General features: G+C 56.3%; 1 protein-coding gene across 1 annotated transcript in view; it reads right to left on the bottom strand.

Moving 5' to 3' along the window:
- Positions 1 to 3,338: 3,338 nt before the first annotated feature.
- The window catches only part of HS6ST1 (heparan sulfate 6-O-sulfotransferase 1), a 39,820-nt gene continuing 18,730 nt past the window's right edge, over positions 3,339 to 24,428 (bottom strand). Inside the window, exon 2 of the mRNA XM_027554505.1 lies at positions 3,339 to 6,625. Coding sequence (XP_027410306.1) covers positions 5,917 to 6,625 — 709 coding nt within the window. The 3' untranslated portion in view covers positions 3,339 to 5,916. The remainder of the gene's footprint in view (positions 6,626 to 24,428) is intronic.

Here is a 24,428-nt window from a genome sequence, read left to right as displayed (position 1 = left end):
TTAGGCTGCTCTGGACACCTCACAGTGGTTGGTGAGGACAGAAGCTGGCGGTCCTGGCTGGGCCTGATGGCCTTCTTGACAAGGTGTTGGGGGGATGGCAGGAGGCATGCGTGAGCACCTTGCCACCCATCACTGGGGGATAGGAAAGTCCCCTGTGCCTACACGCTTCCCAGAGGGGCGGGAAAGCAGGAGAGGATCCCTACACACTGTTTCTAACTGGGAGAGTCTGTTAACTTGAATGGACATATTTAAAAAATTCAATCATACTTCAAAGGGAATGGAAATTTAAAGTGAGTATACGAACAATTTCTTTAAAAAGGGCCTGTTTGGGAGCAAGTTGGGCAATGCTGTGTATTCAGACCCCTCCTCTGGGCCTATCAGGAACCTGGGTCCCACCTGCAGCCTGAGTAGAGAAGCCCAGGGGCTGGGTGGGCTGGGCTGGAGGTGCAGGAAGTTGGGCACCCAGCAGGGGTGGGGCCAGGAGACCAGGTGGACCTGACGAGGTGTGGATGGATGGTGCTGTGGCCAGGGGACTGGAAACTCATCTTGGTCCTTTGAGGGGAAGAAAGCAAGAGGACCATCCTTGGATGTTTCTGCAGCGGACCCTCAGCCACGAGGCTTCACTCCTTGCGGGGGCAGTGCAGTGGGTGAGACTGAGTTGGTCCTGGGGAGGGTCAGGAGTCCCCAGTGGCTGGCTTGTGGTTCGGTGTGGCCCCACTCTGGTGTCTTCTCTTCCAGAAGCAGGTGAGCCCTTTCAGCAACCCTCCCTGTCATAGAGATTGGCCGACAGCCGCCACTTGAATCTAAACCTGACCTGACAACAGGCTGTTCTCCCGGAGGCTATATCTGTGGCTGCAGCACGGAGGGGAGCCAGACCCAGCCCCCATTCCAAGGGCAGGCCCTCTGAGCCACACCTGCTAGGGCAGGAGCTTGTGTGTAGCGGGCCTGGCCAGTCAGGGGTGCTGGCCAAGGCTCCCCGTGATCTTCCCAAGGCCTCTGGTCTTGGAGGTCCCTGAGACTGGGTGCATGCTCTGGGAGGGGTCTCTCAGGGTTGGTGATGGCTCCCAAGGACGCCCTGGGCTCTGGGCTGGGAGGAGGGTCCTCTCATTCCCATGCAAAGGGCCTGGTCAGGTCAATCAGGACTTCCTCCCCAGCAGGAGCATCGCTTGGAGTGCTGAGAGTCTGTGAGCTCGCCCCGAGGTTGGGGCCGAGGATCTACCGCTGGGGTGTCTGGTGTGAAGAGGAAACAGCAAGGGATACAGGGGTGGGAGGCTGGGCTGGGGGGCAGCGGGCTGTGGGGGTGGAGGAAGGGGAGAGGGTCGGGGGGTGAGATCGAGAAGGAGCAAGGTCAGAGGGGAGGGTTGAGGGACCAGAGAGGTGGATGGGCTCGCAGGCTGCAGCCAGGGCAGGAAGACCTGGATGTGACCTTCACCTTCAAACAGAAGGTGAAGATACCTCTGTGGGGAGGTGTCTTTAGGACTGATCTGGCCTCTGTCTTTTCACACTCTGGCCCTGCAGGGCTGCATGGAGCTGCTGCAGCGGGAGGAGCCCCTTGGGTTTGCTGAGGGAGGTGTCCGGGTGGGCTGAAGGGGGGCTGCATGGGGCGTCCACTCTGGGCTCCCTCGGGGAGAGTGGGGGCTGGCAGGCTCTGCCCCTGCCCAACACTGTGCTTTGCTCTGAGAGGACACTCCCTCGCAGGCTCAGGTGGCTGAGAGCACATGCTGTATTTGGGTCTTAAGGCACAGCTGTGTCTGCTCCCCTCTCTGCCTCTCCCACGTAGGAGAGGGAGCTCGGGGGACCAGGAGGTGGCCACCTGTGCCCACTGGCACCTCTGTGGTCTCAGCTGTGACCGTCTTGTGCTCCTCACTGAAGGCAGGGGTGGGGAGGAAGCCTGGGCCACCGGTCTTTCTCCTGCACGCATAAGGCAGGAGTATCCAGATACAGAATGTGGGAAGGGGAGGGAGGCGGGCCCCTTGGGCCTTGGGGTCAGGACATAGCCCTTCTAGAGTCTGCATGTGGCTGCGCCTGCGAGGGGAAGTGCAGGGGCTGGTACTCTGGTCCCTGGCCCTACACCCTCCGGCAACAGCCAGCCCAACGGACTCATGTCCACAGAGAAAAAGCCAGGGAGGCCTGTGAGCACATCGGGAGCCAGAGATCAAGCAAGGGCCTTCCTCCCCATCCTGTGGGACTGAGAACTAAAATTCACCAGTGCTGGCAGCCAGGGAGTCACCACTTCTGTGCAGCAGTGATGCCCCAAACCTTTCACTGAATCTGATTGTGAGAAAATGCGCTCTGATCTTGGAAGAGACAACTGGCCTATGTTAAAACGTCAAGGCTGAGAGATGCAGAAGAGGGCCAGGTGGGACTCTGCCCAGCTTAAGGACACAGGAGAGGCAAGACAGCGCCATAAGGATCACACAAACATTCTGGACACAGTGTGGGGATAATCAGAAAATCTGGATGTGGCCTGTATATCAGCTATTATTGTATGTTAAATTTTAGAAATACGATGTCTGTGTGTGTGTGAAAGAATGTCATTTTTAGGAGGTACACACCGAAGAATTCAGAAATATTCTGGGGATATTTTATAATGTTATTTACTATTTTCTAATGTTTTGAAACGTCCCTGTGCATGTGTGTGATGCATGTGCCACAGAAGGATAGTGGGAGTGCAGGATAATAAAACACGACACAGTGTTAACCCAGGTGAGTCTCGGGCAAGGCTTCATGATGCCCATGAACTACTTTTTCAATCTGTCACTTGCAGTCTTTTAAAATTAGAAGTTGAGGGGAAATAGGTACTGAGAAAATAAACATATGGTGTGGGCCTTCCTTTAAGCTGGGCTCATCTTTTCAGTGGAGAAGGAAATGGCAACCCATCCCAGTATTCTTGCCTGGAGAATCCCAGGGGCAGAGGAGCCTGGTGGGCTGCCGTCGCAGAACTGGACACGAGTGAAGAGACTTAGAAACAGCAGCATCTTTTCAAGTCCTATAATTAATGAGCTTCTTTTGGCCATGCTGCGAGGCTTGTGGAATCTTAGTTCCCCAACCACAGAACAATTCTGAGCCCTTGGCAGTGAGTGTTGAGTCCTAACCATTGGACCGCCAGGGAATTCCCGAAGTTATTCTTTGCGGTGATGACAGTCACATCTCTAACGTTCACAAAGCAAGGCGTAGTGACACAGTGTGTTAACTCCTCTTATTGGGCCTCTTTGGCCCTGAGGGAAGCCCATCTGCTCCTGTGATTCCTGGCTCACAGACACATTTCAAAAATCAAACTGGGATGGGCACCACGCCACGTGGGCGGCTATGTGACCACAGACCACACACACCAGTGCTCCTTTTCAGGGTTTATTTCATCTGCTAACATTCATCTTGACCTAGACAAAAACAATTAGATGATTATGACTTGCGTTTCCATCAACTCATTTTTTTGTATGAGTCACCAAAAGGTTTCTTCTCAACACTTTTTTTTTTTTTTTTAATAAGAAGCTATAAATAAATAAAGCTTTAAACGCTCCTGGGTTCAAGTTAAAGACTTCCAGTTCCCAAAAAAGTTCACAGACTCATTGCTCGGACAGTACTGCTGTCCCTGACTCCTCCTCCGAGAGAGGGCGCTGCAGGCCGGCATGGGGAGGGAGCTGTCCGCTCTCCGCACGTTTGCTTCTGTCCCTCGGCCCTGGGAAGAGGCCGGGAGGCCACCTTTCCTGAAGCCCCAGCCCATGGTGTCGGAGGAGATGCTGCAGGTATGAGAAGCTTTCGCCTCAGAGCGGGTGTTCTGAGCAGGCAGTGCAGGATGGGAGGCCCCAGCAGCTGAGGGTGACGCCAGCTGTGACCCTCACTGGCACCCATCAGGGTGTTGGCCGGAGCCGGGACCACCTCCTCGATGCAGTGGGGAAGCCGAGGAGACCGTGTGACTTGGGACAACGGGCCATAAGCTACAACGTTCCATTATGTACAAACAGATCCTGCACTCAGGCCCTCACACTCAGGAGCCCGCCTTGAGGAGGGTTGATGCAGCCAGGTTACTGGCTGGGTGCCAGGGGCTCAGGCAGAACAGGGCTGAGCTCTCCTCCTAGTGGGAGGCCACTGCACATGCTTGAGTGAGCCCTCAGGGCGCTTGTGAACCTGGAGCACGCCCACCTCACATAAGTATCAGCAGATCCCCACGCTGACTCTCACATCCCTTCAAAAGAGCCACTCAGTCACCTGGCGCTCACTCCTCAGCATGATGCGTCCACTCTGGGGGTCTGCTGACTGCTCTGCCCTTGAACTGCAGGATGAAGTGGCCAGTGGCATAGGAAGCCCCTGTGCCAGACAAGCGATAACGATTCTGCCTCCTGGGTAGCCACCTCATTTGACAATACCCTAACTTTCCCAGTGCTGTGGAAGGGTCCCCGCTCCCACTCTCTCACTCCACAGTAGGGCAGCTGGGGTGGCTGGGGGAGCCTGAGGCAGAGAACCTCAGGGGGATCTGCCCAGGAGGCTGCTGTGGCCCGTGGCCCTCACCTCCTTGAGTCACGTATGAGTCCTCTGTTGGACAGAAGAGCAGCCTGTCCACCTCAGGTGTGGGGCTCACACTCAGCTCCCCAGATCTCAGGTCTCACATGGATGGGGCTACTTCCAGAGGTGACGCTGGCCTGGCCCCCTCGAATATCAGAGGGATGGGAATGGGGCAAGCGTTTGCAATGGACTGAACATGGCTTCTCCAATCGGCAGGGCTGTGGGGACAGGCCTGACCAGCTGGTGTGGGCAAGGGCGCAGGAAAATGCGGGGAGAGGCTGGGATGGGGGTTTGTGTATCTGGGCATAATGAAGCCACCCAGAGTTTCTTCCAACTCTAGCTGAGAATCTGAAAGAACTGTGTACCCTATCCTGGCTGTGCTGAGACAACATGACCCCAAACTATGGCTTGTGGGCACGGCCATAGTCTGCAGTGTTCTAGCCAACGGAGGCCTGACTGAACTTTATACACAGGGTTCTGGGGGCAATGGGGTGTAACCTCAAATAAACGTCCAAGTGGTGGGCTTGGAGCCAGGGGCAGTCCACTAACAAAGCCCAGAGGGTCAGGAGGGAGACCGGGGTCAGGTGGATCTCCTGATTTCCACCCCCTTCCTGTCTGAGCTGCAGGCTGGGTGGTCTGCTCGGTCACAGGCAGCACCGTCCTCAGCCACGGCCTTCCTACTCCTGGGATGCCCTCTGCCCGTGGGAGGGGGGCACTGCAGTGTGGGGCTATCCCCCCACAGCTCCCCTCAGTCTAGGGACTGCAGACAGTGGGGTGGGGGACCCCAGGCAATGTGCTTTGATCTCCTCACCCAAAGCATGAAGCCACACTGTGGGTTTTGACCTTGGGCTAGAGAGGGGAGTGGGCTGCCCAGGGGCTAGACTAGAAACGTCTTGGCTTTACACGAGGTGCGCCCTGACCTTGAAGACGGGTGAGCTGAGAGCTCCGTTCCTGAGGCCACCTCAGAGGGCTGCCTGTGTCCCCCAAAGGCCCTCGGGCAAGGGTTTCCCTGGAGGCTGAGGGGCTGCTGGGTGGCCTGAGGCTGGGGGAGGTGGCCGTGTGCCTGGCGGACATGCCACACACCTGACCTGGCAGGGCTGTTCTCCACCACACAGGCCTTTTCTAGTCTTCAAACCTGTGGCTTTTGTCACCATGAGGTGGGGGCCAGGACAGTGGGTCCCCGCTTGCTCCCAGCCCTGCAGGCCAGGTGGGGTGTCCTTCAACACACTTCCCATGCTGATTTCACAGACCCCAGCCTGGCAGGGCGAGAAGAACCCACCCGCCTGGCTTACTCCTCCACCGCTCAAGGCGCGTCTGCCTTCTGGCTAGCGGATGGGGGTCCTCTTCCCCGAGTTCTGGGGGCCGTGTGTGCTGGTCAGTCTGTCCAGCCCCGCTCCCCCCTGCCAGCCGCCACTACCACTTCTCGATGATGTGGCTCATGTAGTCCTCCGTGGGCACGCGGCCGGGTTCCTCAGCGTCCCCCCGCGACGGCGCTTCCTTGGCCCGGTGCAGCAGGCGCTCCTCGCGGCTCCGGAGGCGCTGCTGCCGGCGCTCCAGCTGCCGCTTGTACTGGTAACGCTGCTGGAAGAGGTCCCGGGCATAGTCGTACAGCTGCATGTCCAGGTCGTTGAGCTCCTCGATGCGCCGGATGGTGTCCTCGCCCACCTCCACGCCGCCCGCCCGCGTGCTGTTGTATTGCATGAAGGGCCGGATGAACTTGAGGTTGAACGTCCGCTCGAACAGGTACTGCGTCTTGCGCTGGAACTCGGTCAGGCCGAAGAAGGCCATGCCCCGCAGGTTCTTCTTGGCGCTGTCCAGCAGCAGCTGGGCCCGCTTGCCCTCGGGGATGAAGGACAGGTTGTAGCAGCCCACCAGGCTCAGGTCCGCCAGCATGCGCACTTGGCGGTTGTTGGCCAGGTTGTAGGGGCAGTCCATGAACTCCTGCAGCGTGCAGCCCGACCAATCCGTGCCTTCGTAGCAGGGCGGCAGCTCCTCGGGCGTGGGCGTGCGCCCGTCGCACATGTGCAGCGACGTCTTCCACGTGGCCCCCCGCTGCACGTGCCGCCACTCGCTCAGGTACCGCGACACAGGGTCGCGCAGCAAGGTGATATAGTAGAACTTCCTGCAACGAGACAGGGAGGGGGAGGTGAGGCTGGGTTGCCAGGAAGGGGCTGGAAACACAGGGGCCGTCTGGGGGTGAAAGAGGGGGCAGGGGGAGTGCTGGCCCCCACATCTCAGTTCTCCAACGGCCACGGCCAGATGAGAAACCCAGGTGTGAAATGTGGCATGACCTGCAACGATCATGGACCGCCGCCTCTAATGCAGAGTGTGACCACTGCAGCGTCTTGCAGAGCCCAGCCCTGGCGCCCTCTCGAACTCTGGTCCAGGGTCCTCTCTAGGACCTTCTCCTGAGCCCTAGATGTCATGCCTTGCTAGGGACAACCTGACTCTGCTCCCCAGGGGGTGGAGGGTGGTCCCAAAGCCATGTGGATCCAGCATTTTAAAGGAGCTGTTCATGGGGGCAGGCTTGGTGCCACCCGGGGGGCCACTCAGAAGTCATTCACACACCCCCTAGATCAGGGCCCTCCCTTTGGGCCCACTCCATTCGGCTCCTGCAGCAGTCCAGTGGGGGAGGGGCACCAGGAGCTCACCCAGCTCAGGACCCACTGGGTGAGCCATAACTTATCATTTGTATTATCTCCCAGCAACTGTTCCAACCCCCACGTCCCTCAAGATGCCATCTGCCCAAACTGTAAGGAAGGGGCATCTGTGCCACAGGTCTGTGCCTGGCCAGCTGCTGTCCTGAGCCCCTGCTCCCATCTCTGCCCTCCTTTGCCCATTATATGTATCAGCAGACACATCAGCTGTTTATGTGCTGGCTTACCATCTTTGGAAAAGGGAGTGAGGGCACTGATCAAAGTGAGCAGAGGGCAGGTGCAGCGTGGGGTGGGGAGGGCATAAGACCCCCAGATGACCCACCCCTGCTGTCCCCACATCCAGGCAGCTCCCTGTCCAGGATGAGACTGGATGTGTGTTTTCTGGAGGTGCTCATGAATCAGAGACACGAGGAACTGGGCAGGCCGCACGTTCATGGGAGACCAGCCCCTGCTGCCGAGTGCCCAGGCTAAGCTGGCCCTGCCCCAGCCCCACACTAGAGCAAAGTGCGGAGTCTCTGCCCAGAGCGAAGCTCCTCCTGCACTCACATCTGGGGTCCCTCACAAACAGGGGGCACCCTGCCTCTCACCCGCCAGCAGGATCTGCCCATCCAGGCCGTCCAAGTGCTAGCCTGTAAGAGTCCAGAGGAGGGGAGAAAGGACACGGGGAGGAGGTGACGAGAGAAACAGCGAGAAGTAGGGCATTCAATTCATCTAGAGTGAAATGGCTCACCCACCGCCTTGCGAATGAATGTGGAGACCAGACCCAGGACCACAGAGATGACCCATGAAGCATGTGGACAGAAAACCAGAATACGTAGAGGGCTGGCTGTCAGAATGGCACTCAGCTTCTCTGTGGACCACCAGATGCTAAGAGTCAACGGAACAACGGCTTCAAAATGCTGGCAGGAAATGACCAAATGGGGTCTAGCCAAGCTATCAACCAAGTGTAAGGGGAGAGGAGAGACATTTTCACACCAATGAAGGCTTGGGAAATGTATTTTCTGTGAAATCCTGCTCTAGGAAGACACTGGAATGTGTACCAAATTTAGTAAATTAGAAAAAAAAAGTGTAGCAGACAGGAGCTGGAACCCAGGGAGACCCTAGATATCCCCTGGGCATCCCACTCGGCCTGTCAGGAGTAGAGGGACGGGGCTCTAGAGAAAGGGGCGCAGACAGATCACCTCACACCACAGAGCATTTGTGGAAAAATCACGTTATGGTAGATACACAGCAGGTCTTTGAAATCATTTGGAAAAAACCAAGACTATGAAGATGGAAGACAAACCAAGTAAAAAGTAGGGCAATCATTACATCCAGGAAAAATGAAAAGTTACACACAAAAGAAAACTAAGTGTGCTACTGGACTCAGAAGAAAAACACTGGTTTTTGAGACATCAGGATGTAAACGGTGGTTACTAATTTAATAAAAACTTGAGCTTTAACCCTCCTTGGAGGATGGGTGGGGTGTGCAGAAGGATAAGGGCGTTAAGAACCTACCTCATCCGCCAGAACAGAAAGCGCACTGATAATGTCTAAAGTAATCAATCAAGAAACAGCTCTACAGGACTTCCTGGGTGGTCCAGTGGCGAAGACGCCGCGCTCCCAATGCAGGAGGCCTAGGTTTGATCTCTGGTCAGGGAACTAGATCCCACGTGCCACAACTAAAGATTTTACATGCTGTGACAAAGATCCTGCATGCTGCAACTAAATATCCTGTGAGCTGCAATGAAGATGGAAGATCCTGCAACCAAGAGCAGCTAAACAAATATTAAAAAAAAGAAATAGCAATAAACATTATTTAGAAACATGACAGTGAAAACATGAAGGCCATTCTCCATCTATTATTTTTGGTTGCACTTGGTCTTCGTTGCTGTGCTCAAGTTTTGTGTAGTTGCAGTGAGTAGGGGCTCCTCTTGCACGACAGTGCACAAGCTTCTCATTGCACTGGCTTCTCTTGTGGAGCACAGGCTCTCGGTACACGGGCTAGCAGTTGTGGTGAATGGGCTCCGCTACCCTGCAACACATGGAATCGTCCCAGATGGGGAATCAAACCCATGTCCCCTGCATTGGCAGGTGGATTTTTAACCTCTCTGCCACCAGGGAAGTCTGACATGAGACTAGTGAAGAGAGCTGCAAGAGGTTCTTTGGGGGAGCTAGAAAGGAAAAGCAGATCTGCTGGTTTTTATCATAAACCTCTTGGAGCTATTTGTCTTTAAGCACTGTGTGAATTCTTATAACTAAAACCATTAAAAGTAAAACAATGAGGAAACTGGCCAAAAAGACATATGGAGAGATGCTCCCCTTCTTTAGGCATTGAGGAAACAGCACCCTCAGCCACAATGGGATACCTGCTGGAATGGCAAATCAGAAGAGGGGCAGTGATAACTTTCAACAACTGCTTCTGGAATGTTTACCGGAGACAGCTGCCATGGAGTGGCTTCACAGGAAGGCTGACGGCACACACAACACCCCCATGACCCTCGAGTCCTCTCCTAGGCACACATCCTGGGGAAGCGTTGTCCGTGAGCTCTGGGAGACATGGACGAGACCATCGCAGCACACTGCTGGTGACAGCCCCGAATATCCCCCGCAGAGGCATGCATTCACAAACGGGGTGCATTCTTCCAACAGAGCATGGCTCAGTGACAGAAGGAACAAACCACAGCTACTCCCAGCAGCGTGGGTCAATGTGATGAATAAGATGTCACAGGAAAAAAGCAAATTAAGAAAACATAGAAGAGTACTACCGTCTGAGCCACCAGAGAAGCCCTAGGGTTTATCAAGCTTCTAAAAATAAAACCAAAGAAAATACTCTTTAGTGGCACAAGAAAAGGTGATGTTAAAAGATTGTTAAAATATTAACAAGATGAGATGATGTGATACACAGGAAAGGTCAAGCCAGAGGTTAGCTTTGGTCTGTTGGGGGGAGGTGGGCACGGTGGCTCCCATGGCATTGTTCATGTCCTTGTGCTTAAGACAGGCAGCGAGAGGTTTACCTTTATACTTTATTCCTTACGTACATTCAGGCAATTTATGTTTGGGACGTATTTGGGACATATTTCTTTTGTGTGTCCCAAACACTTTATGTTAAGGAAAGCGGTTTTAAAACCAAAGTTCTCCAGGGCAGCCTGCGAAGGCCCTAGAGGGCTTTGTCAGAGTGTGCTGGTTCCCCTCCACTTCTGTGCCAGCCAGCTCCAGGTGTCTGCGGCTCCTCCCTCACCCACTCTGTCACACCTGCTAACGGGACTAGGCAGAGGCTCCATGGGGAGGGGAGGACCCCTGCGGGCACCACCTCTGGGGACCGTGAGGGTGGCCAGCATTCTGGGTCAGCCGGGGCTGCCCTGAGGCTTGTGAACTAACTACACGATCAGCAGCCAGCTGCTCCTGACTCGGGGAGGAACCACAGCTCCTCTGGAGCTGCAGGTCTGGGCTGCTGGCCAGCTTCCCGTCGAAGAGGGCTTTGGGGTGCAAACAGGGCCAGCAAACAGTGCACTCCACTCCCTGGAGCAAAGGGAGAGGGCCGCACGCTCAGCCTGTCTGCCTCCAACACTGAAGTTGCCCATGGGACTCAGTGGGCCGGGGTTGGTCTCCTGTGGGGGGAGGATCCGCAGTGGGCATGACTGCAGCTGGGTGGGGAAGTGAGGAAGAGGAGGCAGTGGAAGCCCTGGCACTCAGGCTCCAAGGCACTCCATGAATGTACGGCAAAGGACATGAACCAGCAGCGTCCCCAGGGCCCCAACGGCCACGACCACCATGCCCACCACAAGCCAGGCACAGCCCAAACCCAGACACTTTCCCCCTTCAGGCTCAGAGCGGGCAGGGCTCTCAGAGTGTGCTGGGCTGGGAGGGGCAGAACCAACAAGCATGCGAGGAGGTAATGAATGGCACGGCTCACCAAGGGGGAGGTCAGGAGGGCTTCTCAGAGACGGTGGGGACACGGCCTTTCGTGACTTGAGAAGGGGGCAGTACAGGCTTGAGGCGCAGGCAGGGCCAGACAGAGAAGGGTCTTGTTCATTTACAGGAAAACAAGCTCAGATGGGAAATGGCACAGCGTGTGAAATTCACATGGATTTCAAAGACAGAACATGGGACTTCAGAGAAACTTCAGGCTTGAAATAATTCTAGCCTGCATGGGCTGCAAGCAGCCGACAGCCCAAACACGAATCTCCCGTGTCATGCTTCCTTGCGTTTAATTGCGCTTCGTTTAATGCTTTCTGCAACCTTGGCTGTTCGGACGTTTTTGTGTGCCCTGGTTCAGTGCATCCCACAGTCTCAGACGTCCTAGCGGACAAGCAGTGCGTTTTGTTCTTGGGTGCAAACACCGCTAATAAGGAAGGGCTAGCTCTACAGTTTTAAGAGTCTGAGTTCTGGGACTGCCCTGGCGGTCTGCTGGTTAAGACTCTGTGCTTCCACTGCAGAGGGCATGGGTTCAATTCCTGGTGGGGGGACTAAGACAGCTCTTGCTGCTCGGTTCAACAACAACAAAGCCTGAGTGATGGCCTCTGGGAAAATTCTGCAAGATGCAGCTTTGTGATCCTTCCTTGGAAGGTGACAGCTTCGAAGTGGCTGAATGGCAGGGGCTGGGGAGCCGACCCTGCTGCAGGGCTGGGATCATGGAGAGGACCCTTCTCACTCTGTCCTCATAGCCTGCTCCCTCCTGCACCTGCAGTGGACATCAGGCAAGCTGAAGCCCACGTCCCAGTTGGGAGGCCGGCTTTGTATCCCTCGCACTTTATCAATGATGAGGAAACCAGAGCCGGCACCTGTGCTCTGAAGCAGAAATGGCCCCTCCCCTTCCACAGGTCATACCTACAGCGAACGGGCTTTATTTTCTCTCTTCTGCCCAAGTGTGGGTTTGACCCAAACCCCACTCCTGACCCTCCTTCTGGAAGCCCAGAGCCGAGGTGGGTACAGAATTAGAAGGTAATCTGCCCTAAAGAGAAAGGTTGAGTAATGGTGAGGTTGTTGCATGTTGGTGTCATGTTGGCATCATGGGAGATATAGATGCATAAGTTGAGGGCAGACCCACATGGCAGACAGTCCTGCAGCCAAGGGCACAAGGCTGCTGGCATGGAGCAGGGCCTGTGCCCACCTGTGTGGTGATGACTCGTGATTCCCATCCAGGATGGGAAGGCACTACAAAGAGGCTCTCAGGATGGTGAGACTATGGATCTTTTCTAACATTTTATAATGAAAAACTTCAAACTTAAAGAAAAGTGAACACTCATATGCCCAAATAGGTGATTTAAAAATTTTCTTTTTTATACTTTGGCATTGCCTGCAGTGAGCACACATTATTTAAGTAACTGAAACAAGTAATAAAGGTTATAAAACATCCCTGTTGCTTGGGGTGCAAAGAGGCCATCAAAAAGGGCCAGCTTTGCAAGTCTGTGCTCCTGTGTGCCCTGTGACAGGATGCCAGCCGCCCTCTCCCCTCCTGGGTGGCGGGCTCTGCAGGCAGGCGTCTGTGAATAAGGTCTAACTCACAGAAACAAACTCGGACCCTGAAACAAAGGTGAATTTTTCTACCTGCACTAACAGAGCTGTAGCTCCCTAATTGCAGGTGAGGACACTGTTATTTAGGATTAGAATGATAACACTCCCTCTTTTTTTTTTTTTTTTTTAATACTGTGTATTACTTCCAGATACACAGTCAGTGAAAATAAAAAATTAATGTATAGGGGGACTGGCTTCACTGCCACTTTCTCCCCCCAGGACGGGCTTTGGGGTTCCAGAGCAGCAAGGGAAACTCTGTGAGGGGCACCCCAGCTGTGTATCGTGGTCTCTCAGGGCCCAGAAGTCTCTCATGAGGACAAAGGCCACACCGTGAAGCCAGGATCCAGACGGTTAGTTGTTTTTAAACCACACTCTGAGAAGTCTCTGGAACTTCAGAAGGAGGACCCAGGGGAGAATTTGCCATGGGGCCTGCTCGGGGGAGCCAGCTCTCTCACCAAGCCCTGGGTCCCTCTCCCAGCAAGAAAATGACAACCTTCAGGGGATCATGGCATGAACCACCTCAGTTAATTAGCTCACCCAGTTGAGCTCCGGCTGGCAGTCAGCACTGCTGACCTCAGGCCAAGTGCTCCCCAGGGCCTGCGGCCTGGCAGCACCCCACCTGCCACGGTCCCCTGACTTTGGAAAATGCCGCATGTGGGTCCGGCCAGCTCCAAGGAGTGCATTCACGCCATAAAACAATGCAGCGCAGAACTCAGATGAGGGGTTTGGTGCCTTAAAAAAAGCCCAGGCCTGACCTAGCTCTGATTCCCATGGTCAGGTGGAAGCAGCTGAGGTGCGGGGCTGGCCGCCCCTCCCCTTCCTGTCATGGGAAGGAGCCACGGGCAGAGCTCCCTGGGGGCATGTGACCTCCCTCTCCTCACCACGGCTGAGTGGGCTGCGCGGGCCCAAGCAAGTGGAGTCTGGTGGGAGAAGAGGTGGGCCCCACTCTGATCAGAGCGGCAAGGATGGGGCACTGGACCATTCCCAAGAGCACAAGAGTGAAACCAGCTGACGGGTGAATGGCCAGCCTCCACTGGCGCCGACCAGCACTCGCCTCCGTGCACCAGAGTATGCCCCTGCCCCGTGCCACCTGCAGACCATCAAGTGCTGGGCTGGCAGCACAGGTGGGGAGCCCCATCCATATGCAGGAAAGGCTGGCCCAAGGCCGTCCTTCCTGGCCCACGTGTCTGCACAGCAGCTGTGAACTCACAGCCGTTATTTTAGTCAGTTCACTGACTCTGCTTCCCAAAATACCTGGGGTAGGAGAGTGACCCCACAGCATCAGTGGCTGGGTGCTGTGTGCAGGCAGGCGGGCCAGTTCCCACCCTCCTCCCAGAGCCCCTGTGCCCTGGATGCCCAGGGTAGACACAACCTAGAGCTGACACCATCTATGGCAGAACCAGAATGGAAGCTCTGAGACAGGCCTGGCCCTTCACTGGTCATCCTAGCTGGACAGGCGGGGAGGTAGATGATGGCCCAAGGCCACCTGGGCATGGGAGCCCAGTCTTCCTTCTCCAGCAGCAGGCACACCTGGAGGCACGTGGCCTCCTGCAGGCTGGTGCCCAGCCGGTCTCACAACTCTGCTCCCTGCCCCACCTACCTCCAGTAAAGTGGGGAGGCCCTCCTCGGCTCACCCAGTGAGCTGAATTCTTACAGACAATGGGGAAAGTCCAGCTATAGGGAGTGGTGCTCACGTGGACCCCCAGGTAACTCCACAGGCTTTGGAAACAGCATGGAAATCCCTGAGGAGGAAGACACTCAGGAAGTGCCTTGTAGCCAGGGGTGGCTGTGTGACTCAGCCTGGCCATCAGGATGTCCTTAGAGACACCTCCCCATTGTTTTGCTTCTGCTGGCTGGAATGTGGATGTGACTGCAGAGTGCCAGCAGCTACCTTGGGCCACGAGGCAGAATATTGCTTTCTGGGGATGGTAGGGCAAGAGAAAAGGCCTGGGTTCCTGGTGTTTCCTGTGGCTGCACCACCTACCTGGCCTGCCTATGCTGGGCTCCTTTTCAAAGACAGAAAAAAAAACTGCCACCCTATCTTGGTCTCTGAACCTTATCCATCTACTCTAGGGCCAATGCGTGAGGACCCAGGCGTGATAAGAGGTGAGGCCAGCCAGGCCTGAGTGTTAGAAGCCCAGTAATAACTTGCATCATTTAAGTGAACCCTCAAGGCTTTACCCTGGTTGTTCTGGACACTCCCAGATACTCTTTGGGAAGGAAATATCCCCATTTTGCAGATGCGGAAACTGAGGTCCAGGAAGGTTAAATAGAAGACCCAGCCACAGAATTGGCTGGTGGCAGTGCTCAAGCCCCTGGACCCTCTCACTGCCTGGTGAGAACTGTTTACCTGCTGAGCTACACCCTCCTAGAAGGCACACAATCATATAACCTGGCACGGTTGGTCCTGGCCACCTGCTGACCACTTGCCAAACAACAGTCAGCAGTGGTGGCATTTTAAACTAAACCATGGACACAATTTATGATTCATTTTCTTTAAAGAAGAGTAAGCTAATGAAGAGTCAGAATGGTCTGCATAAAGGAAAAACACATCCAGGACGAACTAGCCGTGCTGAGCAGAACCCCTTTCCCCGGCAGTGGGGGCCATCCTCCTGACAGCTGTCCTGGATGGGGAAGAGCCAAGACCCCGGATTTGGGCGCCTCGCCACAGGATACTGGGGAGGGTTTTCTCTGGTCACAGCCTGCTCCAGCCCTGCCTCCTGCTGGCTAATGACCCCGATGCAGGTGCAGAGCCTGGGCAGGGGCAGGGCTTGACTCTCACGAGGGCCCCATGCCCCTGCCAAGGCAAGAGCAGTAGGGCTGAGAGCCAGGCTGCCTGAGCCCTCACCTCAGTGCTTCTGCGGCTCTGCCCCTATGGCCTCGCTCCCCACTCCAAGGAGAAGCCCGTGCCCCCAGGGGCTTCTGCCTGAAGGAGGGGGGCCTGGCTGGAGGCCTAAGTGTGGCTGGCGACACGTGAGTCCACAGCTCTAGATACAGGCCTCTCTGAGCATCTGGCTTCCAGAGCCTCTGGGATTCTGCGTCTCAGGGGATGGAATGACTTGTGGGGGAGTGCCAGTATGGCCCTGGCATGCAGTACGCCCCCTACCGGCCAGGGCTGGTATGTTCAAGCTGTTGGGAGGGGGCTGACAGACTGTGTGGGGCTGCCTGAAAGGGGAACAGGGGAGGGGGCTGTTGGCCTCCAGGCTGCGGGACCTGGGATGGGGCCGTCCCACAAGTCCACAGGAGCAGAAGGCCCTCCCCAGGCACCTGTGCCTCAAGCCTCCACCTGGAGGCTCATACATTGTCTTCGTACCCCTGTGGGCACCCTGGCCGTCAGTGACGCCCAGTGCTGGCTCAGGTGGGCGGTGCTGGGAGCTAAGAGCCCCAACCCGCTCCCTGAGCCAGGACAAAGGCCCCGGCAGCGCCCAAACAGCTGTCCCGGCAAGGAGGCTGTGTCTGTAAGAGACAGGAGGGTGAGCAATGGGGGCTCTGTGCCCTGGCGCTGCGATCCGAAGCATCAGACTCGCCAGCCCCCCACCTCCACCCATGTGGCCTGGGCAGGGTCACCGGCCCCTCTGAGCCCGTGACTGTTTCCAGCACCTCCCAGGTCCCTTCAAAGATCTGGCGAAAGGTTACATGTAACGGACCTCGTAGCCCAGGCAGGTATGGTTGTGTGAGCTCTGAGACTGCATCCGTGTCTGGGATCGGCACCCTCTGCAGGAGCCCCCGGCCCCCTCGGATAGGACTGCTCTTCTCCTGTCACAGAAGCACCTGCAGGACCAAGGCAGCCCCGCACTCAGGCAGCATCGGAAGGGCTGGACCTGTGCCCGTGAGACGCGCGGACGAACACACACCAAGCGGTCAGGTGCCTGATGCCAGGGCAGGGTCAGGTGGGCTGCCAGCGTGTGACACCTGACCTGAGATCTGAAGGACAGGCAGGAGCAGGCCTGCCGGAGGGTGAGGGGTGGGAGGCAGCATTCCTCACGAGCCTCCAGAACACAGTGGGTAGAGAGGAGGGGTCCAGCCAGGTCAGGGTGGGCACACTAAGAGAACAGAGCGGCTCATCAAGGGCACGGGCGGGGGGGTGGGGAGCGGAAAGGAGGCTGCGGTTTCAACAAGGCAAGGACATTGTTATCATGGAGAAAACAGGAAATTTTCGTCCTTATTTCAAAATTCCAAGTTGCTGAAAAACACGTATGAAGAAAAACAAGTCTTCCTAGTTGAGGCGGAGGAAATATCTCAGCAGTCCCTTCCTTCTCCCCTGACAACATCCAGAGTTTCACAGGCATGTGAACATCTTCCCTCAGTTTATAAACAAGGTTAGCACAGTCTCAGGAAAGCAGAGCAGGCTATCTTAGCCCCCAGCTCTGTGGCACAGAGAATCCAATGAATTGCTGAGCACGCGGGGATGGCAAGGTGTTCCTGAAGGCTGGGAACATTCCCGAGTGCATTCCTGGGGCTGCAGCCCTGCTTTCCCCCAGAGGCAAGTGACCAGGAAAAGGGATCCCCATGGAAGCCTGGCCCTCTTTTCCCAAGCCCCCTGACCTTCATGATCCCACTGGACCCTCACAAGGCCCCCTCAGGACACTAATGGGGCAGGGGTGTGTGTGACTTAACCCCCAGGCCAACACACACTGGGGGCGGTGGGGGGCATAGCCCTGGGCACACGCAGTGGGGAGGAGGCGCCCACAGCGAGAGCTGGGTGCTACGAGCGGCAGGCCTCCAGTCAGGCCCCCGGCTCAGTCTGCCCTCCTGCTTCCAGCCTGTGGTGCCAGTCGCTGTCGAGTCTTGGTCAGGGCGATCATCCTTCAAGAACCTCTCAGGCAACACGTCCAGCGCTGGGGGCTTGGGTGCTCTGCCCGTGAAGGTGCAGGTGAGGCCGCCTGCAGATGCAAGCAGGAACAGACCCTGCTGTGCTGGTCAGGGCTGCACAGACCCGCAGCAGGCCTCCCGCTGTGGACGCACGTCCTGCCATCCCTGACACTGACGGACCCAGCATCGACGCCCAGCCCCGACCCCCCCCCTCCAGGCAGCTGACTGGAAAGGCTGTGGCTGACCTGCCTGAGGTCTCAAGAGGATCCACCGGTCCTGTCCTCCCAGCTGTGGCCAAGCCTGGGGTTACATGCCACCTACCCAAGCACAGGTCTCTCCAGGGATGTCCTTTCCACCAAGCAAAGGACTGACTGACTGACGGCTTTCTGGGAGTTTGTCCGCTGTCCCCAAAGCCCCCATGGTGAGGGTCAGTCCCAGCCCTGGACTACTGACCGATCATCAGAAGCGGTGCTCCATCCGGGGCCGTCCAAAGGCAGTAGGGAGCCTCCCCTGCCCTCCAACTCCACCAGGCTCCCACCCGCGGCTCCTGAGCAGGGCTCTGGCCAGGGAGGTGCTGCTCAGGTGACCAGCCTGGCACTGGCAGAGCCCCATGGGGCTGCTGTTCACACATGCCTGCCCCCTGGCACTTTCTGGCTTCTGACACTGGCAGGGAGGTTCCACTCTCACCTGAACATCACATGTGCCCACCTCGGGGTAAAGTGAAGGTGCCCAGCCTGCTCCTTCCCTGGGAGGGGCTGTGTGCTCAGTGATGGGGCCTGAGACCTGCCTGCAGAGCCTTCGTCTCCTGTCATCAGCTTGAGTCTCGGCCAAGAGCTCTCGGGGTCACTTTCTGCGCCTCCCCGTCTCTGCTGGTCCTCCCATGTCCTCTTAAGCTCTACCTGCAGACCCACTGTGGCCTGAAGAGGGAGGTGTGAAGGATGGAGTGTGTGGCCTGGGGGCAGTGTCGGGCCCTGCCAGGGCATGCAGCACACATGCCCGGCTCTACCTGCTCCCATCGTCTGCCAACCATGCCAGCCTCTGTGTCTCTGTGCCAGGAACAAACCCCACAGCAGCCAAGAGCAGCACAGAAGGCGCACGCAGTAGGGCCCAGCTCAGCGGACACCGGCCCTGCCAGGTCACACAGTTCAGGGAGAGCTTAGGGAGCTTGAAACCTACATCTGATGACCCCATGCCAAGTGGGACAGCCCTCCTGGGGACCCTGCAATGACGCAGGGGCACACTTAGCATACGCATGATGAGCAAAGGCGCCGCATCAGAGTCCGGGTTACAACCTGACGCCAGCTCTGGGCCACACACAAACTGGGCACAGAGGAAAGGCAGGGCAGAAACACAACACACGCCAAGGGTGCAGGGGGCTTGGCCCCAGGCTGGAGCTCCAGGCAACTTTTTCTTCTGCTTCCGATTTTTTTGTTATTTTCCCCGTTTTATATAACCAAGCATGTATTACAGAGAAAACAGACAAAAAGATTAAAGGCCCTTTGTGCGCCTGATCTAACCTGATTCTCTCACCAGAGGTGTGAAGTCAGAGGCCTAGGAAGCTCTGGGCCCCCCCGGCAGCCATGCAAACGTCTCCAAAGCCGTGAGACCGGCAGTGACTGCCTATCTGGCAGCCAGCAGGGCCAGCACTCGTCGGGGAACCACTAGGGGCGGCCCGATACTCCCTCCAGGCTCAGCCTTCTGACCCCACAGCTGGCGGCTGGCTCCAGGCTCCACGACACCCCTCTTCCCGGATGAATGCCCCTGGTCCCTCCCTTGTGGCTGCACGAGGGCTTTGAGCAGACAGGAGGGGCTGGCCCGCGCCCCTGCTCCGTGCACACACGTTCTCCCACAGGAGCACAGGGCACAGGGTGGGGCAGGGAGGACGGTCTGACGGGCTCTTTGAATAGGAACTGCTCTTCCCTGATACAGAAAGTCAGAGCCTAAACGGCACATGCTCCAGACAGAAGCCACGTGACGCCCACACTGACTCAGAGTCCTGCTTTCCCCTGCGGTGTGGTCTGCATGTTCTCAGGGAGGCGACCACCCGGGAGCTGGGAGGGTGGCCACCTCAGCAATGAACCTTGGTCCCTGGTCCTTTACAGAAAAGGGACCCCCAGGCCACCTCAGAAGCCCCTGCAAGGGCTTCTGTGGCCGGGGCCCACCTGGCACTCACTTGCTTTATTCCCACCACCTCCGGGGTGGGCACCACTGTCAGACAGGCAACCTGAGGCTCAGGGGGTCCTCAGCCAAAGTCACTCAGTCACGAGAGCGATAACTGGTGTGTCTGCCACTGACCCTGGATGCAGGATCTCCAGGAGCAGCTGAGGCAGGATGCACCAGGAAAAGGGGTCCCTGCTTGCCGGGAGCTCAGCCACTTAACTGCTCTGTGGCCCTGACAGGCAACCCAAGGAACATCTCTGTATCCATTTCCTTACCACACAACACAGACCCCACGCCATCCCAGGGACCCCCACCTGGCCAGAAGGCAGGAGAGGAGGGCCACGGGAGAGGAAATAGCCAGAACGAACTCACCTGCTCTTGCCGCCCGTGGATAGGGGTGCCAGGAGAACGTGTGAGAGAGAGAGAGAGAAGCCGTCAGTCAGAAATAGAAAACTCACAAGTAGCCCCATAAGCTTAAAAAAAAAATCAAAGCAGCAGTTAAAAATCTTCCTACAGGTTTTCGAGTACTAAGGAATGTCTGCAGCCTAGGTTCACACAGTTCTGCCAAAATGCAGCAAAACAAAACCAAGCACAGACACACACACGGTACAATGTACACACACGCACATACGTGTAGACGCACGTACATGTAGACACATGTATATAGATATACACATGCAGGTACATGCATACACAGATACACAAGTACATGTAGACACACGCACACACAAGTACATGCATACACAGACACACAAGTACACGTAGACACACGTACATACACACACACAAGTACATGCATACACAGACACAAAAGTACATGTAGACACACATACATGTATTCACACGTACATGTATATACACACAAGTACATGCATACACAGACACAAGTACGTGTAGACACACGTACACACACACACACAAGTACATGCATACACAGACACAAGTACACGTAGACACACGTACATGTAGACACACGTACACACACACACAAGTACATGCATACACAGACACACAAGTACACGTAGACACATGTACATACACACACAAGTACATGCATACAGACACACAAGTACACGTAGACACACGTATGTGTAGACACACGTACATATACACACACGCAAGTACATGCATACACAGACACACAAGCACATGTAGACACACGTACATGTAGACACACGTACACACACACACAAGTACATGCATACACAGACACACAAGTATATGTAGACACACGTACATGTAGACACATGTACATATATACACACACACAAGTACAAGCATACACAGACACACAAGCACACATAGACACACAGACAAAGCACACGCATACACAGACACACACACAAGAGAACAAGGGATAGTACACACATCCACACATGTGCCAAAATGACAGACATTAACAGCAGCGTCTTTCTAGGGGAAAGGTCTAAAGTTTTACTACTATTTTAGTAGTACTTTGTAGGTTTGACATTTCTCAAAATAAAAAGCGAAGGGACAATTCCTACAGAAAAAATTTCTACCAAATTTTAAAAGCAGATTACCCAACTTTATGCAAACTCTTACAGATAATAGTAAGGAAATGCACACTTCCACCTGCAACTCATTCTATGAGGCTAACATAACCCCAATACCAAAATCAAACATACACAGGAGAAGAAAGGAAAATTGAAACTCTTTTCATTATCAATATAGATGTAAAAAAACTGTAAACAAAAATCTTCTCAAATCGAATCTAGCAGAGCATATAAAATATATGACACTATGACTAAATCAGGTAATCCCACATATGTAAGGATGATTTAACATGAGAAAATCCACATATGGATTTTCACACCAACAGATTACAGACATCAACAGATATGTAAGAAGTTATGTAAAATTATATTGCTGCTGTTGCTGCTGCTAAGTTGCTTCAGTCGTATTCGACTCTGTGCGACCCCATAGACGGCAGCCCACCAGGCTCCCCTGTCCCTGGGATTCTCCAGGCAAGAACACTGGAGTGGGTTGCCATTTCCTTCTGCAATGCATGAAAGTGAAAACTGAAAGTGAAGTCGCTCAGTCGTGTCCGACTCTTCGCAACCCCATGGACTGCAGCCTACCAGGCTCCTCCGCCCATGGGATTTTCCAGGCAAGAGTACTGGAGGTTAAATAATTATTCATGATTAGAAGAGAATTCCTATAACCTGAAAAAGTATCCAAAAGAACCTAGAATAAACATGGTCCCAGTGGGGAAACAGTCCGATGCATTTTCTCTGCGACAAAAAATGGGGCAAAGAGGCCCCTCCTCTCCCAGCTGCATCTCTCCAGTTTAACGATGAAATGACAGGAAGGAGTCTGTCTCCCGTGTCTCTGCTGAGCACCTGTGTGCAGGCTTCACCCTCAGAACCCGGCTCGGGGAGGGGGCTGCTTTGCACGTCCAATGCTCTCTGCTGGGACCTGGAGTGACCCACAGGTAAGGTCTGGCTTGCTCTTGGAGGGCTGAGGGTTCTGGAGACTTGGGGCAGCTATGCACCGGGAGCAGCTCTGCATGCTCCCTGTGCCGAGCCTCCTGGGGCCTGGACCTTGGGCAGGGAGGGCCCCTGGCCCCACGTGAGCTCAGTAAATGCGTCAGCTGCCTGAGTGCCTGCTTCCGAGTAAGCTCAGTGGGCTGGCTTCCGTCCCCGAGGAAGAGCCCCTGGCTGTATGACCTGGGGTCTCCAGAGGCTGCTGTGTCATCTGGAGCAAGTGGCCCAAGAGTGCCCCCATGGTGGCAGGAAGTGGGGCCAGGCCTCTCCAAGCTCATTTCCTGCTTCCTGGCGCCGGCCCTCACTGCCTCAATCAGCTGGCCCCTTCTCCGTTTGTGGGAGGGCTGGGTTTACTCAGTAAACACAGGAGGCATATGGACCGACTGGAGGGGACAGCCCCTGTGAGGATGAGTCCCAGCTGCTCTGCCCTGAGCTCAGAAGGCTCTGGCCCCAGGGCCGGCTCGCGCTCCATCTAGTTTGGCTGAGGGGCCCACAGGCACCCTCCTGCTCAAGCGGAGCTGTGCCTCCTAGGAGATGGTTCTCAGCGCTCCCTTCCCTCCCTCTAACTCCATCATGGCCCAGGGTCACCTGGATCACACTCTCCTAGACCCACCCAGGCGAACCCCTGCTAAGCTCCTTCATCCCAGGGTGGCCGCAGGGAGAGGTTCTGGCCTGGGAGAAGGCCCCTGCATGCCCAGCAGAGGAGCCCTGTCTCTCTGGGGTGGAGGGAACCAGCTAAGGGAGGCTGCCCTGGGCAGCACTGGAGGGAAAGGGCTGCACAGGAGGCAGGTGGGCCGGCCGAGCAGGCCCCAGGTCCTCCACCAGCACAAGGACGAGCTCAGGTGAAAGGGGTGAGCCCTGAGAGGGGCTGTCCTCAGTCACCCACGTCTGTCCTGCCCTAGAGGCCGAGCCCGGCTGCATTCTGGCTCCCCTACGACCACACACTCAGGCCAGCAACTGAGGCGGGGACACCCACACCACGTGCTGACAAGGAAGCGCTGGGCCCAGGTCCACACGAGCCTGGACACAGAACCACCCAGGGTTGGAGCCTTGTACTAAATTAGGGCAAAGAGTGTTCAGTGTCCAGAAGCTCAGGGGCCTGCTTCCCAGGAGAAGCCAGGTCAAACCGCCCATCAGCAGGGCTCTCCAGGTCTGGCGATGGGGCAGGACAGGGCGGATGCCAGCATCTGATCTAGAACTCTATCTCTGGTGGGGGCACTGCCAGTCTACCCAGAAACCCTTTGGTATTACGCCTATGTGAATGGGCAGTAGCAGCACATGGGTCCCTCTGGGCTGTGGGCACTGGGCACAGGCCCAGGCTGTCCTGCAGCACAGGGAGCAGCGTCTGAGTAAGTGAGCAGGGGCCCGGGTTCAGGGATCTCCAAGGGCTGTGGGCCAGGCCATAGGGTGTGACTCACTGGGCATGAGGGTGGGGTGGGGGGCAGCGGTGGGCAGGGTACAGTCAGTCGACAGGCTCCACCTGCAAAGGACGGCTTGACTCATGCGGGACGATGTGGAGACACAGATCCCAAAAAAGAGTGTGCGAGGGAGGCAGCCTGGCAGCCGGGCTGTGGTCAGGGCTCTGCCTGTCCCGCCAACGCCTCTGGTCACCAGTGCTCCGCTCCACCGCAGCAGTGGACATGTCCCAGCACTGACAGTCCGCCCACCATCGCACTGTGGCAGCAGGCAGGACCTGGGGGCCCCCTCCCGGCTCAGAGGCAGGGCGCGGCTAGCACGAGGGACGTGAGGAGGGAGAGGTCACAGCCCAGCCCTAGAGATCAGGGCACTGGGGGGCCCCGACTGGGGGGCACCCACCCCTTCAGGGCCTCTCTAGACAAGTCCAAAGGGCTGCAGCACAGGTTATCCCCCCGCCGGAGGGCAAGCCACCTTATCTGCTTCCCCCAGACACGCATGGTCACGCCAGCGTTCCCCTCTGGTCATGTCTGTCTCCCCCAGGTTCAGGGCGGGCAAAGCCCACGGCCAAGGCCTGTCTGTTGGGCTCCATGTGGGCCTGGCCCGCTGGGCGCTTGAGGCGGGGCTATGCAGAGCCACCCCCATTGCTGTCGATTGCTGGGCCCATCCCAGCCCAGGTCTTCCCAGCGCTTCCAAAGGACTCGGGCCCTGCGAGTCCTCTGGAGACACAGGTCCTTTTTAGGACCGAGGTCCCTGTGCCATGGGAGCCCACTCAGCCCATCACCACCCTCAGAGCTGGGCTGACAGATCGAGGGCAGGTCCCACACACCTGCCACAACGAGCGTGGCTGATGGCTGCCTTCTTCCTGCCAGGGCCCTGGGGA

The sequence above is a fragment of the Bos indicus x Bos taurus genome, chromosome 2, assembly GCF_003369695.1.
Source record: "Bos indicus x Bos taurus breed Angus x Brahman F1 hybrid chromosome 2, Bos_hybrid_MaternalHap_v2.0, whole genome shotgun sequence".
In the NCBI taxonomy this organism is placed as follows: Eukaryota; Metazoa; Chordata; class Mammalia; order Artiodactyla; family Bovidae; genus Bos; species Bos indicus x Bos taurus.
This window is presented reverse-complemented; position numbering and strand designations above follow the sequence as displayed.